At 46.5% G+C, this 18,332-nt stretch overlaps 1 protein-coding gene across 1 annotated transcript; it reads left to right on the top strand.

Moving 5' to 3' along the window:
* The first annotated feature begins 9,841 nt into the window (after window positions 1-9,841).
* LOC136005951 (heat shock factor protein 5-like) lies at window positions 9,842-17,191 on the top strand. The gene is made up of 8 exons (XM_065663848.1): window positions 9,842-10,430; window positions 12,010-12,389; window positions 12,642-12,644; window positions 13,202-13,279; window positions 13,976-14,335; window positions 15,749-16,108; window positions 16,345-16,489; window positions 17,127-17,191. Exons 1-8 carry the CDS (start codon window positions 9,842-9,844, stop codon window positions 17,189-17,191), a joined length of 1,980 nt encoding a protein of 659 aa, XP_065519920.1.
* Window positions 17,192-18,332: the final 1,141 nt, after the last annotated feature.

The raw sequence follows: 18,332 nt of genomic DNA, 5'->3' as shown, positions 1-18,332 counted from the left end.
GTTGCGTGATTTGGTATTGGTGACAGGATGCTATAACTGTGTTATTAACTGTTGTTTGTTTGATAGAATTTTAGTCTCTGTCTCCAGTGTTGTAACTGTGTGGAGTGTGTCTGTGGGATCCCGTGTGTGTGTGTGAATGTGAGACTGATAATGGAAAGTCAGCAGAGTGAAGAGATCTTGAAAAAGAGTCTTTTAGGGTGCATTTTGGCACACTGGAAGTAACTTGGAGGGTCTCCTGGGGGCTCGGTAAGTAAGAAAACATTGGTAAAATATTGTAACCGATGGTGGCCTTGGTATATTTTGGAAAATCAGGGAAAATGGCCTGAAAATGGAACTCTGAACTATAATACATTGTTACAATTAATGTTGTTTTGAGGTGGCAAGGAAAATGGGATGAAGTAATGTATGCAGATCTGTTTTTCACTTTAAGAAAGCACGTGGAGTGAGAGACTGAATGCAGAGTTAATATAGCTCCGCCAGATCCCTTAATTTTCGCTTTGGAAAAGGACAGGGAAAAACTGAAAGTTAAGATGGAGATGCTGTTCAGCCTGTGATATTGGGGAAAGATGTTTAAAGTTAAAAAACAGTAATCAGGAAGACAGGTTGGAAAATTATGTGTCACAGGTACCTCTGAGAGGAGCACCCTCTGCACCTGTCCTATCTGATATTGATAAGGAGGAAGAGATTGCTGTCACTGGCAAAAAGCGGCAGATTCACATTCAGGGTTAAGAAAGGGTTAAAGCAGAAGTGCTGTTGCAGAGGCGGGCATCTGCAGCCCCTGCAGGGCAGGGTGAGCAACTGTGAGATAAAAAAACAAAAGGGAAAACCAAGGGGGAAAGGAGGGGAGCTCGAGCAGCTCCTGTGTTTGAGCCTGGGAGGAGGGATGTCGGGCAGAGGTGGGGGAGTGGGCTCTTCTGTGGAAGCGGATCGGTGTGCGTGCTATGGGGAGTTTGGACGCTGGAAGTGAGACTGCCCTGGGTGGGGGGGGCAGTGCCATGGGGTGGCTCCGGTGACTGAATTGCAACTAGACTGACGGGGACCTGGGGAACCTACCCTACCAGATCCACTGGTTAAATTAAAACTAGGGACTAGAGGAAATAAAGTGGAATTTTAGCGGTTACAGGAGCAAGTTATTTGGTATTAAATCAGAGAGAAAAGAATTCGCTACAGATGTGGGAGCTACTGGCCATCCAGAAAGAAAAAAAAAAAAAAAAAAGAAGAGAGGCCTTCTTTCTGAAGCCTTTAAAGTACCTCTTTGGTCAGTTTGGGTCAGGTGTCCTGTCTCTGCTTCCTCCCAGCCTCCCCTCCTCCCTGGCAGAGCACGAGGCTCAGAAAGTCCTTGGCCAGACCAAACATTCGAGCTGCAACTGAAAACATCGGGGTTATCACCACTGTTCCAAGGCCAAAAGATCAAAACACAGCACTACTAGCTCCTAAGAAGGAGAAAAATGACTGCTGCTGCTCAAAACCAGGACAAGTACAAATTGGGAAAATAAAGAGGAATGCATAAATTTTTATGTATGCCAAATTCTCTAAAATGTTTATTAGGGTGAGAAGCAACATTTAAAGAAGGCAAAATGGAGTTTAGAGTTAAAAATAATAAATTAATTGCAGTTTTGAGTTTATCTTTAATTCAGCAGAAAAGCAAACAGGAGGACCTCCCTGAAATAGAAGAAAACCTGAATCAGGTATATCTGGGAGTACGGGCATCTGAAGTTCCAGGCAAGGCGAAAAATGCTTCGCCTCTTAAAGTGGAAATAAGAAAGGAGGGGGCTTGCTCAATTAGAATAAAACAGTATCCCTTAAAATTAGAAGATCAAAGGGAATCAAAAATCATTGATAAATTTTAAAATATAGATTATTAATTGAATGTGAATTGGAATATAACACTCCTACCTGGACAGTAAAGGAATACGATGGGAAAAGTTGCAGATTGGTTCAAGATCTCAGGGCGATCAACAAAACAGCAGAGGGTATTCGTCCAGTAGTAGCTAATTTGTATGACTTACTGACTAAATTGAAGAATAATCAGAAATGGCTTGCCGTCCTGGATTTAAAGGACGCTTTCTTTTGCTTACCATTGGACAAAGAAAGCCAAAGTTATTTGTTTTGAATGGGAAAATCCTGACACAGGAAGGGAAACTCAATTAACTTGGACAGTATTACCTAAAGAGTTTAAAAACAGTCCAACAGTTTTTGGAAATCAGTTGGCACGAGAACTAGAATCCTGGAAGCCACCTACTCAGACAGGGACTCTGTTACACTATGTGGATGACCTATTAATAGCTACAGAAACAAAGGCAGAATGTATCCAGTGGACAGTGGAATTATTAAATTTTCTGGGACTGAATGGTTCTCTGGTATTCAAATGAGAGGCCCAACTAATCCAAACCTGAGTTTCCTACCTAGGATATGAAATAGCAGGAGGACAGACAGAACTTGGAGCTGCTAGTAAAGAAGCCATTTGTCAGACTCCATGACCGCCGACCACCAAGGAGCTCCAGGCATTCCTGGGAATGACCGGATGGGTGCAGACTTTGGATCCATGATTATGGTGTTCTGGTAAGACCACTATATGAACTGTTGAAAGGAAACCCTCCCTCTTTAAAACGGACTGATACAGCAGAGGGGCTTTTAAAAATTTAAAAACGGAGCTAATGAGAGCTGCAACTCTGTGGCTTCCGGATGTGACTAAATCCTTTAGGCTATATTCCTATGAAGAACAGAGAATAGCTCTGGGGGTCCTTGCTCAGAAACTAGGACCATACAGAAGAGCAGGGGCGTATTTTTCAAAACAACTGGATGAAGCGAGCAAAGGATGGCCCGGATGCCTAAGAGCTGTGGCCGCAGTCATCATAAATATTGAAGAGGCTCGCAAATTCACCTTGGGACAGAAGATTACTGTGCTAGTGTCCCATGCGGTATCAGCAGCCCTGGAGCAGAAAGGAGCCCACTGGTTATCTCCTTCACGTTTTTTAAAATACCAGGCCACCCTTGTGGAACAGGATGATACAGAAATTGTGGTCACTAACGTTGTGAATGCAGCATCCTTTTTGCAGGAACAATCAACACAACCACTAACACACGACTGCTTGGCCACCATACAGACTGTATATTCGAGCCGACCAGACTTGAAAGAAAAACCTCTGGAAGGCGCTGATTCTCGGTTCACTGCTGGCAGTAGCTTTGTGAAAAATGGTGAAGGAAAGGCAGGATATGCCGTTACCACCACTTCACAGGTGATAGAAGCTAAACCTTTACCTGCCAACACCTCTGCCCAGAAGGCAGAAATAACAGCATTAACGAGAGCCCTGGAATTGGCTGAAGATCAAAGGATAAATATTTGGACTGATTCTAAGTACGCATTTGGCGTGGTACATGCACGTGGGGCTATCTGGAAAGAACGAGGACTTTTGAACACACAAGGGAAACAGATTAAACATGCTGCAGAAATTCTACAATTACTAGAAGCTGTTCAGCTACCTGAAGAAGTAGCTATTATGTACTGTAAAGGACATCAACAAGGTGACTCTGATCAGGAAACTGGAAATAATTTGGCTGATTTTGAAGCCAAACGAGCAGCTGAACAATCTCAAATCATGTCCTTAATCCCTGACGGCAAATTAATAATTGAGAAATCTAAACCTAGGTATTCGAAAGAGGATAGAAGATTGATTCAAGATCTAAAAGGACAGGAAAATAAAGAGGGTGGGGTTCAGATACCTGATGGGAGAATTGTAACCCCCTATAACCAACTCTGGAAGTTAGTTCAGGAGGAACATAATAAAACTCATTGTGGTAGTAACTCTTTGCATAAACACTTAAACAAATTGTAGGAAGAAATCTATATACTATAGATCAGTTAGAGACAAAACAATGTCAGCTACGACTTAAGAATAATCCTAAAACTGAAAATAGAAATCAAATTGGGACAATTGTGAGAGGAAGTTACCTGGGACAGCAGTGGCAAACAGATTTTTCTGAATTATCAAGAAAAGGAGGTTATCGATATTTGTTGGTGTTAAAGGATACTTTTTCAGGCTGGCCAGAAGCATTCCCTTGTAGGATAAATAATGCAAGACAAGCGATTAAAATATTCTTTAACGAGATCATACCTTGTTTTGGAGTACCAGAGGCAATTTCTTCAGACCGAGTTTTGCACTTTAGTGCAAAATTGTGACAAGAAATTAGCAAACAAATTTGAAATTGATTGGCAACTACGTGTTCCATACAGGCCTCAGGCCAGTGGGCAAGTAGAAAAGATGAACCGCCTGATTAAACAGATTAGTAAAATATGTCAGGAAACAAATTTATATTGGTACCAAGCTTTACCACTGGCTCTATTAGGAATTCGAACTAAACCCCGGTCGAAAGAAGAGGTTAGCCCATTTGAGATTTTGTATGGAAGACCGTATCAGTCCCAGTTTAAAGGGGAAAGTCTTCAGGAAGTGGGAGAAGGCTATCTCCGACAGTTTTTGATTTATTTAGGAAAACAATTGGAAGAGATAAACAAGAGAATAGTAGGGACAAGACCAAGAGGTTTGGATTATCCGACCCACCCTTGCAGATCTGGAGACTGGGCTTATGTTAAGAGTTTTTCAGGAGATCCTCTACAGGAGAAGTGGAGCGGACCGTACCAGAGATCACTGACCACCTTTACAGCAGTGAAGATAAAGGAACAACCTGCTTGAATATATTATTCAAGAGTAAAGAAAGCACCAGAGCCACGGAAAACATGGCAGATCGAACCTTCAGGACTCTTACATATGAAATTGAGTCGATCACGATTTGGACTTATTTGGACTGGCGCACAAGCTTGGGACCAGCATTTGTACCTGAAATTACTGCAGAATGTTACTAATATTTTTAATCGTAGTGACTGTTGGGTATGTGCACAGTTGCCTAAATCAGGAGAAAGCCTGGATCTCCCATTGATTGGAGTTCCAATTCCTAACACTGTCTCATGGACAAATTTGTGGGTGAACACTAGCAATCTGTATTCGAAGGACAGGTTAAAATTTGGTATAGTTAATCCTAATGCAGGTAATAAATATGACACCTGTGCACAAAGATGTATTACACCGGGAACCAGGGTAGGAGATCATGCTTGTTTAAATGCCACAGATATAGATCACCATTCAAATTGCAATCACACTATTAATATAGATGGTATCGTAGTTCAGTGGTGGCCCGTTCCTAAAGGGAAATGATGGTATGGGTTATGTGGAGAAAATGCTTACAAGATTCTAGCCCCCAGCTGGAAAGGAGCATGCACCTTAGCTGCTGTAATACCCAGTTTTACTATTATCGACAGGTGTCCTTCCAGGACCTGGATTAGAAGTTTTGCTAAACGGATTAAGCGAGGATTTAACCCTATTATTGAACGGCACACTGCATTTCATAGTTTTATAAGAGGGCTAATTCCATCTTTAGGAGTAAGTGAATTAGAAAAAGCAATTGTAAATATCTCAGCAACTATACAGGAAATGGAAAATAAAAACACTGATATAATCCAGGCGGAACAACAAGAGATAACCAGCCTGTCTAAAGGGGTATTACAAAACCGAATGGCTCTAGACATGTTATTGGCATCACAAGGAGGGGTTTGTTCCATAATTAATGAAAGCTGTTGTTCCTATATAGACCAAAGTGGCAGAATTGAAACAGATCTGGAGGAAATTTGGAAACGAACGAAGATATTTCATTAAATGGCCATGGATGACACCTCCTGGGGTTTTGAAGAGATATGGAAAAGGTTAACTTCAGGGTTACCCAGTCTCTCCTGGTTACTGTTGCTAAGACTCTCTTTGTGAATCTTGCTGACAATATAGCTAAAGCATTGAATGTAACTAACTGCTATGTTTGTGGGGGAACTAACCAGGGAGAGAGATGGCCCTGGGAAGCAATGGAGAGTAACATAAGTGGTCCTACAATACGGAAAAATAGCAGAGGGAGCAATAGAAAACAACAACGGAGCTTACAAACACGTATAATTGGTAAAGTTGTTGGCAAAACTTAGAAAATGGTGGAAAACCAGGAGGAAATTTGCTTTGTGAAGGAAGTTATGTATGGAACAGAACAAAGACAGACTGGGAAAAAAATGTGGAAATCCTGTAGAAATGAATCACCAATTCTGTAACTGGACTAATGGAACTAATATACCAAATGGTTGGCCCACTCCAGATGGACATTATTGGATCTGTGGTAAAATAGCCTTTGCATTTTTACCTCAAAATTGGACAGCATCATGTATATTAGGAACGATCAGACCTAGTTTCTTTTTATCACCTACAAGCCGAGGGAACGCTTGGGAGTCCAATGATACACAGAAACAGACGAACTAAGGAGGAAACAATATAAAAGAGAACTGCAAATGGGTAATTGGAAAGATAACGAGTGGCCACCTGAACGAATAATCTCTTACTATGATCCGGCAACGTGGGCTGAAGATGGGTCCTGGGGACACAGGACCCCTACATATATGCTGAATAGAATTATAAGGCTACAAGCTGTAGCTTTATAAGAGAATTATAGAGAATTATAATATATAGAGAATAATTAGCCTTATAATAGAGAGAAATATATATATTTCTTATATAGAGAAATATAGAGAATAATTATAGAGAATTATAGCCTTATAATAGAATTATAAGGCTATAAGCTGTAGTAAAAATAGCAGTGAATAAAACAGGAGATGCATTAGGACTAGTTGCCAAACAAACTACTAAGATGAGAACTGCAATATATCAGAATCGCTTGGCTTTAGATTATTTACTAGCTCAGGAAGGAGGCGTTTATGGAAAATTTAATCTTATCAATTGTTCTCTAGAAATAGATGATGAAGGAAAGGCTATAAATGAACTTGTAAGAGAAATGAAGAAGACAGCTCATGTTCCAGTTCAAACATGGAATGGAATTAATTTTGGAGGACTAGGATCTTGGGGACAATTTTTTAATGGGGGTTGGCTCACTAAAATTGGACTAGTGGTAATAGGAATATTAGGAGGACTGTTAATTATCCCACGTATAATCCCGTGTTTTACCAGATTAATGCGTGCAGTTATCCAGAACATGCAACTAACTGCTGTACCAATGGAGTCCGAAAAGACAGACCAAGGAGAAGCTCAACCATTGATGATACCAAAACCAAGGGCGACTCCAGTATTATCTGCGGCTCGGAAAGCAGTGATTAGATTAGAAGCCAAAACACGAATCACTAGGTTACATAAAAACAAATGGGGGAATTGTAAAGAATACGAGAATGATTCGTGTGAGGAACTTGGGAATCGTTGTTACCAATGCGCCTGTGACCAGTGTACCATGTATGGGATGTATAAAAACGACTTTGACTATAATAAATGTTGCTGTCTATATAATGAAGGGAGAGAAGAAGAAACAAAGGAATAGAAGAGTCTTTAATCATTTTTGACTGTTAAAATCATCAGGTTTTGTTTTACTGCTTGAGTGCTCTAAGGAAGGGGTTTGTGAAACCTGTGCTTTGACTAAATAACCATAGAAGGATAGAACTAGGGCTGTGATTAGGCTTGTGATAAACGATTCTTTATTAATCAATTACCAAGGGGTTCAGTACCTCTTCCAAGAAGTTTCTTCACCCAAAAGCAGACCTCGGCAACAAGAAAAGACCAATGAAAAGGGGGCCGCGTTGGCATCCGGGTACAGACGAAGAAGGGACTGGCTGAGACCCAAGACCGAGAAGTGTAAGAGACTGGACCCCAAAGAACCCGGCGTGCGTCTTGGTGGAGCAGAGACTCCCCTACGCACCCAGCGCTGCTTGCTTATTGCCCCTCTGTATTAATCAATTGTAATAAAAGAATTAAATCAGACCATGGCCAAGACGGAATTTTTATAACAAAACTGGTGACCCCGACGTGATCTCTGTGGAGGCTGCCTGGGACTGTAGCTCTTACGAGGAGGCGCCCCACAATCTGTGGCTCGGGACTTCTAGTCCCGGGCAGTCTCAAGAGATCAACGAACAGAGAGGCAATAACCAAGGAATTCGAGCTCCCTGAACACTGCAGTATCAATTACCCGTAATTCTTGTGCACGAAGATCCGGACGGGAACAGCGGACTGTAAGTACCGTTCGGCTGGGTGGGAAGGCCGCTGTGTGTGTCTATGAGACGCAACAAAGTTGTGTGCTTTTCCTCTAACCGTGGTTTCAGTGAAGAACCCGGTCGGTGAAGAGACGGAGTGTACGGTGAGACACGGACCGGGTATTCTGAATCTGTGAAAGCACGGGTCAGGGTCCGTGAAGCGAGTGTGGGCCTCTTCTAAGCGCGTTTCCAATCTCCCGCGAGGGACTTGGCTGCTGAAGGAGGGAAGCGATAGTGGTTGATTGAAAGGAAGCACACATGGTGGGAAATGGGACAGAGTAGGAGTTGTAACTCTAACCCAGGAAGGGGCCCACGGAGAGGTCCCAGAAATAAGGCAGGGAGCAAGTTACTGGAAATAACCCCAGACAGTCCCCTGGGGTTAATGTTTAACCACTGGGGTTCTTGGCCGTCCCAGAAAGGAAAGAATAAAAATGGTCCATTACTGTATGGAAGTGTGGACTGAAGAGGAAATTCGGCCTGACCATTTATACTGGCCAATATTTGGGTCTTTTGATGATTCCGGCTTTAAATTTATATGTAAATGGCACGGAAAATAAAATAACGAATACAAAAGAACCTATCAGGGTTACCCGATTTCTTTGGCAGGAAGACAAGGGCTGAAACCAATAGTAGAGGATTTGATACAGAAGGGAACCCAGCGTTGCTTGCTTATTGCCTCTTCATATTAATCAACTGTAATAAAATAATCAGACCATGGCCAAGACGGAATTTTTATGAGACTTTCACCCATACTGGTTGTTTAGTCTTAATCTGCAGACACGTATAATCATGGAAGCATAGAATAGTTAGGCTTGAAAAGGACCTTAAGATCAACCAGTTCCAACCCCCCTTCCACGGGCAGGGATGCCTCACAAGAGACCATGTCACACAAGGCTCTCTTCAACCTGGCCTTGAACACCGCCAGAGATGGAGCATTCACAACTTTCTTGGGCAACCCGTTCCAGCGCCTCACCACCCTCACAGTAAAGAACTTCCTCCTTATAGCCAATCTAAACTTCCCCTGTTTAAGTTTTAAGCTGTTACCCCTTCTCCTGTCACTACAGTCCCTAATGAAGAGTTGCTCTCCAGTGCCCTTATAGGCCCCCTGTAGATACCAGAAGGCTGCTACAAGGTCTCCACGCAGCCTGCTCTTCTCCTGTCTGAACAACACAACAGGCTTAGCAGCAGGGTGTGGACACTTGCACTTAGGGAGCTGGTGTCTCGGTCACCGGAGTGTGGTGCCTACTCAGGCTTTACAGAGATGGAGAGTGAGGTGGGTAAGCAGCAGAGGATATCCGTGTTGGTGGCACTGTGCCAGAGGGCTCCCTGTGAAGGCCATGTGCAGCTCCTGGTTTCTGTCCTAAGACATTAGGCTCAGAAGCAGGCCCTGGACATCTGCCCTTAGGGGAGCTGATGTCTCCGTCAGAGAAGAGTGGTGGCCAGTGAGGCTTTAGAGAGGCGGAGTCTTACACGTGTTAGGAAGTGAGAATATCCATGTTGGAGGGGCTGCAGGTTCGGGGTTGAACTTCTGGTCACGATTTCCCTCTCGGGGCTGGGACCGGGGAGCGGCCGAGGGGCCCGGCGGGGCTGGGGGCGCGGGGAGCCGCTGCGGGCCCGGCCGTGCCGAGGCGAGGGGGTGGCGGGGCCGGCCCCGGCGGGCAGCGCGGGCTGAAGCCGGGCCCGTGCCGGGCGGCGCACGGGCCGGTGTCGCTCCCCCGGCGCGGGCCGATGGGGCCGGGCCTTGCCCGGCGGCCGGTGGAGCGCGAGCGGCCGGTGCGTCCGTTGGCGGGGAGCGCCATGGAGGGCCTGCGGCTGCCCGGCGCTGTCAACCCCAGGCACTTCCCGGCCAAGCTCTGGCAGCTGGTGAACAGCCCGCGCTGCGGCTCCGTGCGCTGGGATGCCCGTGGCGAGGGGCTGGTCGTGGACCGGCGGCTCTTCGAGCGGGAGCTGCTGGGCGCCGAGCCGGCCGGCGAGGGGGCGGCGCTGGGCCCGGAGCTCTTCAAGAGCAGGAGCTTCGCCAACTTCCTCCGGCAGCTGAACCTGTACGGGTTCCGCAGGCTGGGGCCGGGGCCGGGGCCGGGGCCGGGGCCCGGGCCCCTGCAGGACCCGGCGGGGGACATTGGCGGCAGCTCCGCCGGGCCCCTGCTCCACTTCCAGAGCCCCCATTTCCGCCGCGGCCGCCCCGAGCTCCTCGTGCGCCTCAAGCGCCTGACGAGCGCCAAGAAGGCGAAGCTGGCGGCCGGCCCGGAGCTGCCCAGCCGCCCGCCCCAGCGCCCCCAGCGCCCGCCCTCGACGCTCGGCGAGGCTGCCAGGCCCGGTGAGCTGGGGTGGCCCGGGCTGCGGGCCGAGAAGCACTGGGGGCTGTGGGGGTTGGAGATCGGCCCCCCCGCAGGGAGCAGGGTTGCCCGAGCTTGCTGGCGGCCGCTCAGCTCCGCCGGTGCGGGAAAGCCGCTGTTGTTCGTGCGGGGAGATGCGCTGCCAGCAGGCAGGGGGAGCGAGGTTCGCGCGTGGCTCAGTGACTGGGAGAAAACCCCAGGACAAACTTGCCCACAGAGTTTTCAAGCTGACAAGCAGGTATCCTTTATTGCGGCGCCGGGAGACGCGGGGGATAGCTCCCCCTAACGCGTGTCTCCCCGTTGCTCCCCAGGCCGGCCTTACATAGTCCCTGGGCATACGTACATGACGTCATTTTCCAGAAAGTTCCCCGCGTGCGTACAGAGTTGTGGTGGTGGTCTCTGAGGGTCGTTCACTTCTTCCAACAGTCTTCATCGCTTCTGGCAGCCTTTGGAGCACGCGCAGTAGATGCTCAGACCAGTTTAATTGGTTCGTTAGCGCCAGAGACATAAGAATCCTCCTGTCCTCCTGCTTATCAGTTAGGTTAGCTGTAGCCCATCCTGGACACCTGCCCTTCCCAGGTACTCCTTGCCCCTGTGCCCTGTTCTTCTAGACTGGTTCTCTTAAAACCCTGTCAACTATAACAATTTCCCTTGTACAAGAAGGCTCAATGTGTTCTCTAGCAGCACTCTTTTTTTTTCTATGTATCATGCACTTTAGTAATTTTCCATTGCTACTGTTACAAAGCCATCAAACTTAACATTACTTAAAACTGATTCTAAAGGTTCGTGTATTCCATTTGTGATTTTGTGTCCCCCCTGCCTCATCAGTCAGTAAGAGCGCCCTCACCCTGCCTCTGTGGAGCGGGCACAGCCCTACCAGATAGGTGAACGCTACTTCTCCTTGAGGGGTTGCTCCATAAGCTGTCGTTAAATCCGTGTGAAGCGATGGGTAACCGTATGAGGGCAAGTACCATTTCATGAAACCGTAACTGACTGAGAGAGGAAACCACAGAAGGTTAAAGGGAGTATCTTGGAAGTAACAAAACGGCAAAGCCTGAGCTTTTTTAGACTCAACCGAACCGGCTGAGCTGCCTGGAAAAAAGCTGGCTTTGGTTTTGTTTTCCTTGACAAACCGAATGGCTTGTGATGGAGTGCTCTCAGAGTCACGTTTAGGATTTGGACGTTGCCCTTGCCTTGGCTGCCCGTGTGCTGTCAGCGCTGGAGTTCGGTAGAGCCGTGCTTCACGATTCCCCCTTTATTTTACCTTGCTGCCTGATGTAACGTGCAGCACTCCCTCAATGGCTTGTGCCGGTTTAGTCAGCTCCTGCCCATTTGGATTTATAGTAGCACATTTCTAAGTAGCGGCCACTTGCTCCTGAGGGTTTCAGGAGACTGAATGCTCCAGAGGTGACTGTGCGTTGGCACAGCACTGATGTTCCTGTGTGTTCAGGTGTTAGTGCTGCAGCAGCTAGCGTGTGTTTAGGTGTAAGAACAGAGGCTGTTTCTGGATGAAGAGCATTGGAGCAAATCCCTTAATCCTTGTTTGCCGTTGTTTTGCAGGACTGGTGACTGTAGGACAGGCTCCCCAACCTTGTCATCCAGGCAGCTTCTTTCCTTCCTCCGACAGAGCGGCCTCATGCCAGGACCCCCCTGCCTTCCAGGCGACGACATCCCAGCAGCCGCCGGTCCCTTCCAGACCATGGCAGGGTTCCGTTGGGTCGCTGCCAGGGCACGGGGCTTCCCCAGCTCTCCCAGGCCAGGGGGCTCCTTTTCCCGTCCTCCACAAGTGTTCCACGGCGGTCACGTACACTCTCCGGACCGTGTGCTCGCTTCTGCCGCTTCAGCGAGGGGCTCCAGCCGGTGCTTCCGTTCCAGACCCCGCCAGCTGCGCGTCTCCAGGGCAGTGCTTGCAAGCCCCGGATCCAACACGTACGGCAAAAGTTCTTCACTTGCTGCTCGAGAACTTACTGCAAAGTGATGCATGAAATGTTTTTCCCCGGTGCTCCGTCACTGTGTGTGTGTCTGACGTGTGTGCTTCCAGTGAGATGTGTGTGCCGGGTCCGTTACTTGCTAACAGCCGGTGACAGAATGGGCTTTAGCTGCTCATTTCTTCTGGCTCTGATGAGATGAACTGTATGAGAGACAGAGGAGCTCAGAAGTGCCTTCTCTGCAACGAGCAGGGGAGGACAAAGTGTGTGGGTGAAGCGGGTGTGTGTGGAATCTTGATTCAGCTGGAAGACCTGAAGTATTACAAATGAATTGGCCCCTTTGCTCCTGCCGGCCGAGCCCATCAGTGGGATTTCCACAGGTGCAGTTTTTCTTGCTGTTCCATCAGGAACTGCTGCAGCTGGCAAAAAACCCCAAGAAAAGGTGTTGTGAGTGCAAACCATTCTTTTTGTGCACCATTCTGCACTTCGCGCCCATTCAGAATTGGTCTACCTGTCCCCAGAAGCTGAGGCCTGCAGAAAGTGCTTCATCTACAGAGCTGCTTTTTGGAATAAGATGACATTTTCATTCCAGTGTGTGTGTGTGTGTGTGTGTTTGATCTGTGTCTACATACCTTAGACGAAATATGTTTTAAGGTGGAGAACTGAGTCTTACAGTCAGTGGGGAGGTCATAATACATTCCGGGGAGTTAGCTTACTGAGTGGTTACTGCAGTGTTTAATGCAAGTAAGCAATAGAACTGTGCACATTGGGCCCCAGTTCTGGCAGTCTGATCCCCGTGTCTGAATTTTGCAGGCATCCCGCAGTGTTCACCCCCTGGCCAGGGAGGTCCTCTGACTGTCAGCACCAGTGCTGCGGCGTCCACCGACTGCGCCTTTGTGCAGGTGAGTGCAGCGCACAGAGAGCAGGGGGAAGGGAGGAGACCCCATGCACGGACCGCAGGTTTCTGGGCTTGCGGCAGGAAGGAGAGAAGTCTGGGACGGGATCTTATTGGGTGGCCTGGCTTATCGAATAGCAAAAGAACCTCAGTAAAAATGCCAGGGCTTCCTTTCGCATTCCAGCAGCATGGAGATGCTTTTTTTCCTCAGAGGGGGTAAGCAAAGCATGCTCTGCTGGTGTGTGCTGAAAAAGGGTTGACCTGTGCAAGCCTGATCGTCCAGTTTCTTGTCTTGCAAAAACCAACCTTTTGCCCTTTTTGCCCGTTTTTCTGTTTTAATATGAGCTTACCCGGATCAAAAGGGCTTGAGATTTCCGAGCCTTAGTGTAGCCTCGATCGTTTCTCCTGGAGCAGGGTGGCAGGGGCTGTGCAGGTGGTAGAGCAGACCGTGCTTTTTGCCTGTGGATCTCACTGAGCTGTGGCCAATAATCAGCTCTACCTTGTGTGTGCTCTGGGGCAGACGCTTCCCTGAGGTCCTGCTGAGGGATGCAGCTAGCTAGAGCATTGATCATCCTGCCGTGCTTGTGTACTGATCATCAGTAAGCACTTGCACGGTCCTCAGAAGCAGTAAAATCCGTCAGCCCTGACTGAAAATGGTTGTGATTTTTTCACCTAGACATTCCCTGTGTTTTGTTTCTCGCAGAGTCCTGAAGTGCAGCCACCTTCTGCAGCTGAGTGCCTGCCCTCTGATGGGGCACATCATGCATCAGAGGACGTGGAGAAGTTGCCAGAACTGAGTTATGAAGATGTGTTTCAGTTTTTCAAGGAGATGCGTGATTCACGAGGCGCTGATGTAGTGACACCGGAACCTGCGGAAAGCTGGGATGGAGAACTGTTTGAAAGCTGCGTCCGTGCGGCCATAGAAAGCGCTGCTGCTGCTGAAAGCGTGCAAGACGCTGTGACCACGCAGGGGGGCCGTGAAGGGCAGGGAGAACAACTGGATCACAACCCAGCTCAACCCTCCAAAATGTTTCGTGTGGAAGGACTGTTTAGTGCTGCTCAAGTAAGTGCTAAATGGAGGTAAAACTCCCCAGGAATGAGCAGGTTTAGCTCCTCACTCGTGAAATGTGGGCTCTGGCTGGCGAAGGTAGTGAGCTAGAGTCCTCCTTCCTCCTCTTATTTTTTATGCCTAGGAGTTGTGTTTTGGATGTTAGACAAGGGCATTGCTGGCCAAAGGGTTTTCAAAAGCCCTTGTTAGCAATCCTCATGCCATACACAGAGAGAGCACGTTTCCAAGAGCAAATAGCACAGAGCAGTGGGTTTCCTGCGGGAGCAGGAGGCGTGTTGGGCGGTACTTGCTGTCCCCGGAGAGTTCAGTTTCTGTATTTGAACAGGCCTTTTGGACTGTTAAGACACAACTTTGTCAAAGAACGTGCTTGTACTTCTCTTCATGCGCACAGGCTTCGCCTTTCATATGTATAACAGCGAGTACCAGCGAGACTCAAGGTGGAGACTGTGAGTTTTGGAATCACTGATACCTCATTAGCAAGCGATTCCCACCCAGAAATGTGTGGCTGCGTGCACAGTTTTGCATGGCACAGCTCTGTCAAGTTGTTTGAGCTGGATCTGCCGTTACTAATACACGTGTTGGGAAGAAGGAGTGCTCCTGGATTTCTTTTGGCTTATTTCTTGTCGGTGGTTTGATAACTGAGGGCAAAGTTAAGGCGGTGAGGACATGTCCCCTAACTTTGCGGATTCTGATTTTTGGATTCCTTGTTTTGCTTAGCCTGACATTTTGTAAGAGCCTGAATTTCAGTTTGGCAACCTTAATTCTGGGTTCAAAACATTCCTCGTGTGCTCAGCACTTCTCAGGTGCCCTTTTGGAGTGGAGAAGGGCAGTTCTTGTTTTATGCCTGCAGTGAAAAGAAGAAGCTATTGAGCGATCTTTGGGTTTATTTCATTTTTTGGTGTGTTTATTTAAAGGAGAATGTGAGCGTGAGATGTGAATCGGTGACGGAAGAGAGAGGGCTGACTTCAGGACCCGAGGCAGTGAACAAACCTTGTCTTGCAAAGACCAACCTTTTGCCCTTTTTGCCCGTTTTTCTGTTTTAATATGAGCTTACCCGGATCAAAAGGGCTTGAGATTTCCGAGCCTTAGTGTAGCCTCGATCGTTTCTCCTGGAGCAGGGTGGCAGGGGCTGTGCAGGTGGTAGAGAAGACCGTGCTTTTTGCCTGTGGATCTCACTGAGCTGTGGCCAATAATCAGCTCTACCTTGTGTGTGCTCTGGGGCAGACGCTTCCCTGAGGTCCTGCTGAGGGATGCAGCTAGCTACAGCATTGATCATCCTGCCGTGCTTGTGTACTGATCATCAGTAAGCACTTGCACGGTCCTCAGAAGCAGTAAAATCCGTCAGCCCTGACTGAAAATGGTTGTGATTTTTTCACCTAGACATTCCCTGTGTTTTGTTTCTCGCAGAGTCCTGAAGTGCAGCCACCTTCTGCAGCTGAGTGCCTGCCCTCTGATGGGGCACATCATGCATCAGAGGACGTGGAGAAGTTGCCAGAACTGAGTTATGAAGATGTGTTTCAGTTTTTCAAGGAGATGCGTGATTCACGAGGCGCTGATGTAGTGACACCGGAACCTGCGGAAAGCTGGGATGGAGAACTGTTTGAAAGCTACATCCGTGCGGCCATAGAAAGCGCTGCTGCTGCTGAAAGCGTGCAAGACGCTGTGACCACGCAGGGGGCCCGTGAAGGGCAGGGAGAACAACTGGATCACAACCCAGCTCGACCCTCCAAAATGTTTCTTGTGGAAGGACTGTTTAGTGCTGCTCAAGTAAGTGCTAAATGGAGGTAAAACTCCCCAGGAATGGGCAGGTTTAGCTCCTCAGAGCCTGAATTTCAGTTTGGCAACCTTAATTCTGGGTTCAAAACATTCCTCGTGTGCTCAGCACTTCTCAGGTGCCCTTTTGGAGTGGAGAAGAGCAGTTCTTGTTTTGTGCCTGCATTGATAACAAGAAGCTATTGAGTGATCTTTGGGTTTATTTCATTTTTTGGTGTGTTTATTTAAAGGAGAATGCGAATGTGAGACGTGAATCAGTGACGGAGGAGAGAGAGCTGACTTCAGGACCTGAGGCAGTGAACAAACCTGCTGCAGAAGAGGCAGGGTCGTCTGTAAAGCCGCGGTGCAGGAAGAGGAGACAGAGCTCACGGCAGGGTAAGTCCCTGGTAAGAGATCCTGCATTTTTTAGAGGTGGCCAAGACAGCTGCTCTGAAACTCTTCCAGGAAGGGGAGATCACAGGAGTTGAGTTACTGTCTGCAGTGTAAGTACCTCACTGGGCCTTCAGTTCAACTATTACACTGGTCCGAGCTCTTAGCGTGCTTCGCGACACGCTTCTATAGCTAAGCTGGTGCTGAGGACTCCTAGGTGGACAAGGGACTAAATTCTCTCAGTCAATAAAAGCCGAAGTTGTGGGAGTTGTGCCAGACCCCTGCATGTCACAGTACACAGCACTGAGATGCAGGCTGGAGACATGTTTGCTGGAGGGTGACAGTGCCACAAAGGGAACACTGACTAGCGAAGTGACTGTTGAAGTAAGCGGGGAAAAACCCACCACGGTGCCGAAGTTAGTGCACGAGTCCAACCTTTCTGGCTCAGATGACTAAATAAATTTCATACCAGCCTGCTGATAACGTGTGCTGAAACACAGGAGAAAAACACCCTCAGACTTTCGAGTCGCAGGCCGCCTTTGGCCAGACTTGACTGTCCCTGATGGCAGCACAGTTGCTGTGCGTGCTGCCAGGTGAGCCAGAGCCAAGGCCTGATACTTCCTCGGTGTTGTTTGCTCCCTAGATCCCCAGGAGCCGGAAGGTGGAGCCTGTAAGCGGGGCTGCTTCTGGAGGAAGACAGCAGAGTGAGGAGCGTGTGAACACGTGGAGCAGCTGCCGGCTGGCTCCATCCTGCGAGTCCGGCAGCAGCGCTCCGCACACAACCGGGACCTGGGTTCAGGGTCACACCTCTTCTGTTCCGTTTCCTGACTTTGAACTTCTAGAGAGCTTTATTTGTGAATTTGTGTGTTACTTATAGCTTTCTTCATAAATGCGTATGTTATTTATAGGTTTCTTCATAAATTTGTATGTTATAGACTTACTTATAAATTTATATGTCATGTACACCTTTCTTCATAAATTTGTATGTTTTTTATACCTATATTTATAAATTTATAGGTCATGTATAGCTTTTTTATGAATTTGTATGTTATTTATAGCTATATTTATAAATTTATAGGTCATGTATAGCTTTTTTCGTTAATTTGTATGTTATTTATAGCTATATTTATAAATTTATAGGTCATGTATAGCGTTTTTCATGAATTTGTATGTTATTTATAGCTATGTTATTTATAGCTATATTTATAAATTTATAGGTCATGTATAGCTTTTTTCGTTAATTTGTATGTTATTTATAGCTATATTTATAAATTTATAGGTCATGTATAGCTTTTTTCATTAATTTGTAGGTTATTTATAGCAATATTTATAAATTTATAGGTCATGTATAGCGTTTTTCATGAATTTGTATGTTATTTATAGCTATGTTATTTATAGCTATATTTATAAATTTATAGGTCATGTATAGCTTTTTTCATTAATTTGTATGTTATTTCTAGCTATATTTATAAATTTATAGGTCATGTATAGCTTTTTTCGTTAATTTGTATGTTATTTATAGCTATATTTATAAATTTATAGGTCATGTATAGCGTTTTTCATGAATTTGTATGTTATTTATAGCTATGTTATTTATAGCTATATTTATAAATTTATAGGTCATGTATAGCTTTTTTCGTTAATTTGTATGTTATTTATAGCTATATTTATAAATTTATAGGTCATGTATAGCTTTTTTCATTAATTTGTAGGTTATTTATAGCAATATTTATAAATTTATAGGTCATGTATAGCGTTTTTCATGAATTTGTATGTTATTTATAGCTATGTTATTTATAGCTATATTTATAAATTTATAGGTCATGTATAGCTTTTTTCATTAATTTGT

This window comes from Lathamus discolor, chromosome Z, assembly GCF_037157495.1.
Source record: "Lathamus discolor isolate bLatDis1 chromosome Z, bLatDis1.hap1, whole genome shotgun sequence".
Classification (NCBI taxonomy): domain Eukaryota; kingdom Metazoa; phylum Chordata; class Aves; order Psittaciformes; family Psittacidae; genus Lathamus; species Lathamus discolor.
Note: the sequence above shows the minus strand (reverse complement) of the source record. Positions and strands in the feature narration are given on the sequence as shown.

Bases quoted from the DNA above. Each gene is read 5' to 3' on its own strand.
- LOC136005951 (XM_065663848.1), top strand. From the start codon at position 9,842: ATGGGGCCGGGCCTTGCCCGGCGGCCGGTGGAGCGCGAGCGGCCGGTG. The intron at 13,280-13,975 runs GTGAGTGCAGCG...TGTTTCTCGCAG, and splicing joins CCGACTGCGCCTTTGTGCAG to AGTCCTGAAGTGCAGCCACC. The intron at 16,109-16,344 runs GTAAGTGCTAAA...GTTTATTTAAAG, and splicing joins GACTGTTTAGTGCTGCTCAA to GAGAATGCGAATGTGAGACG.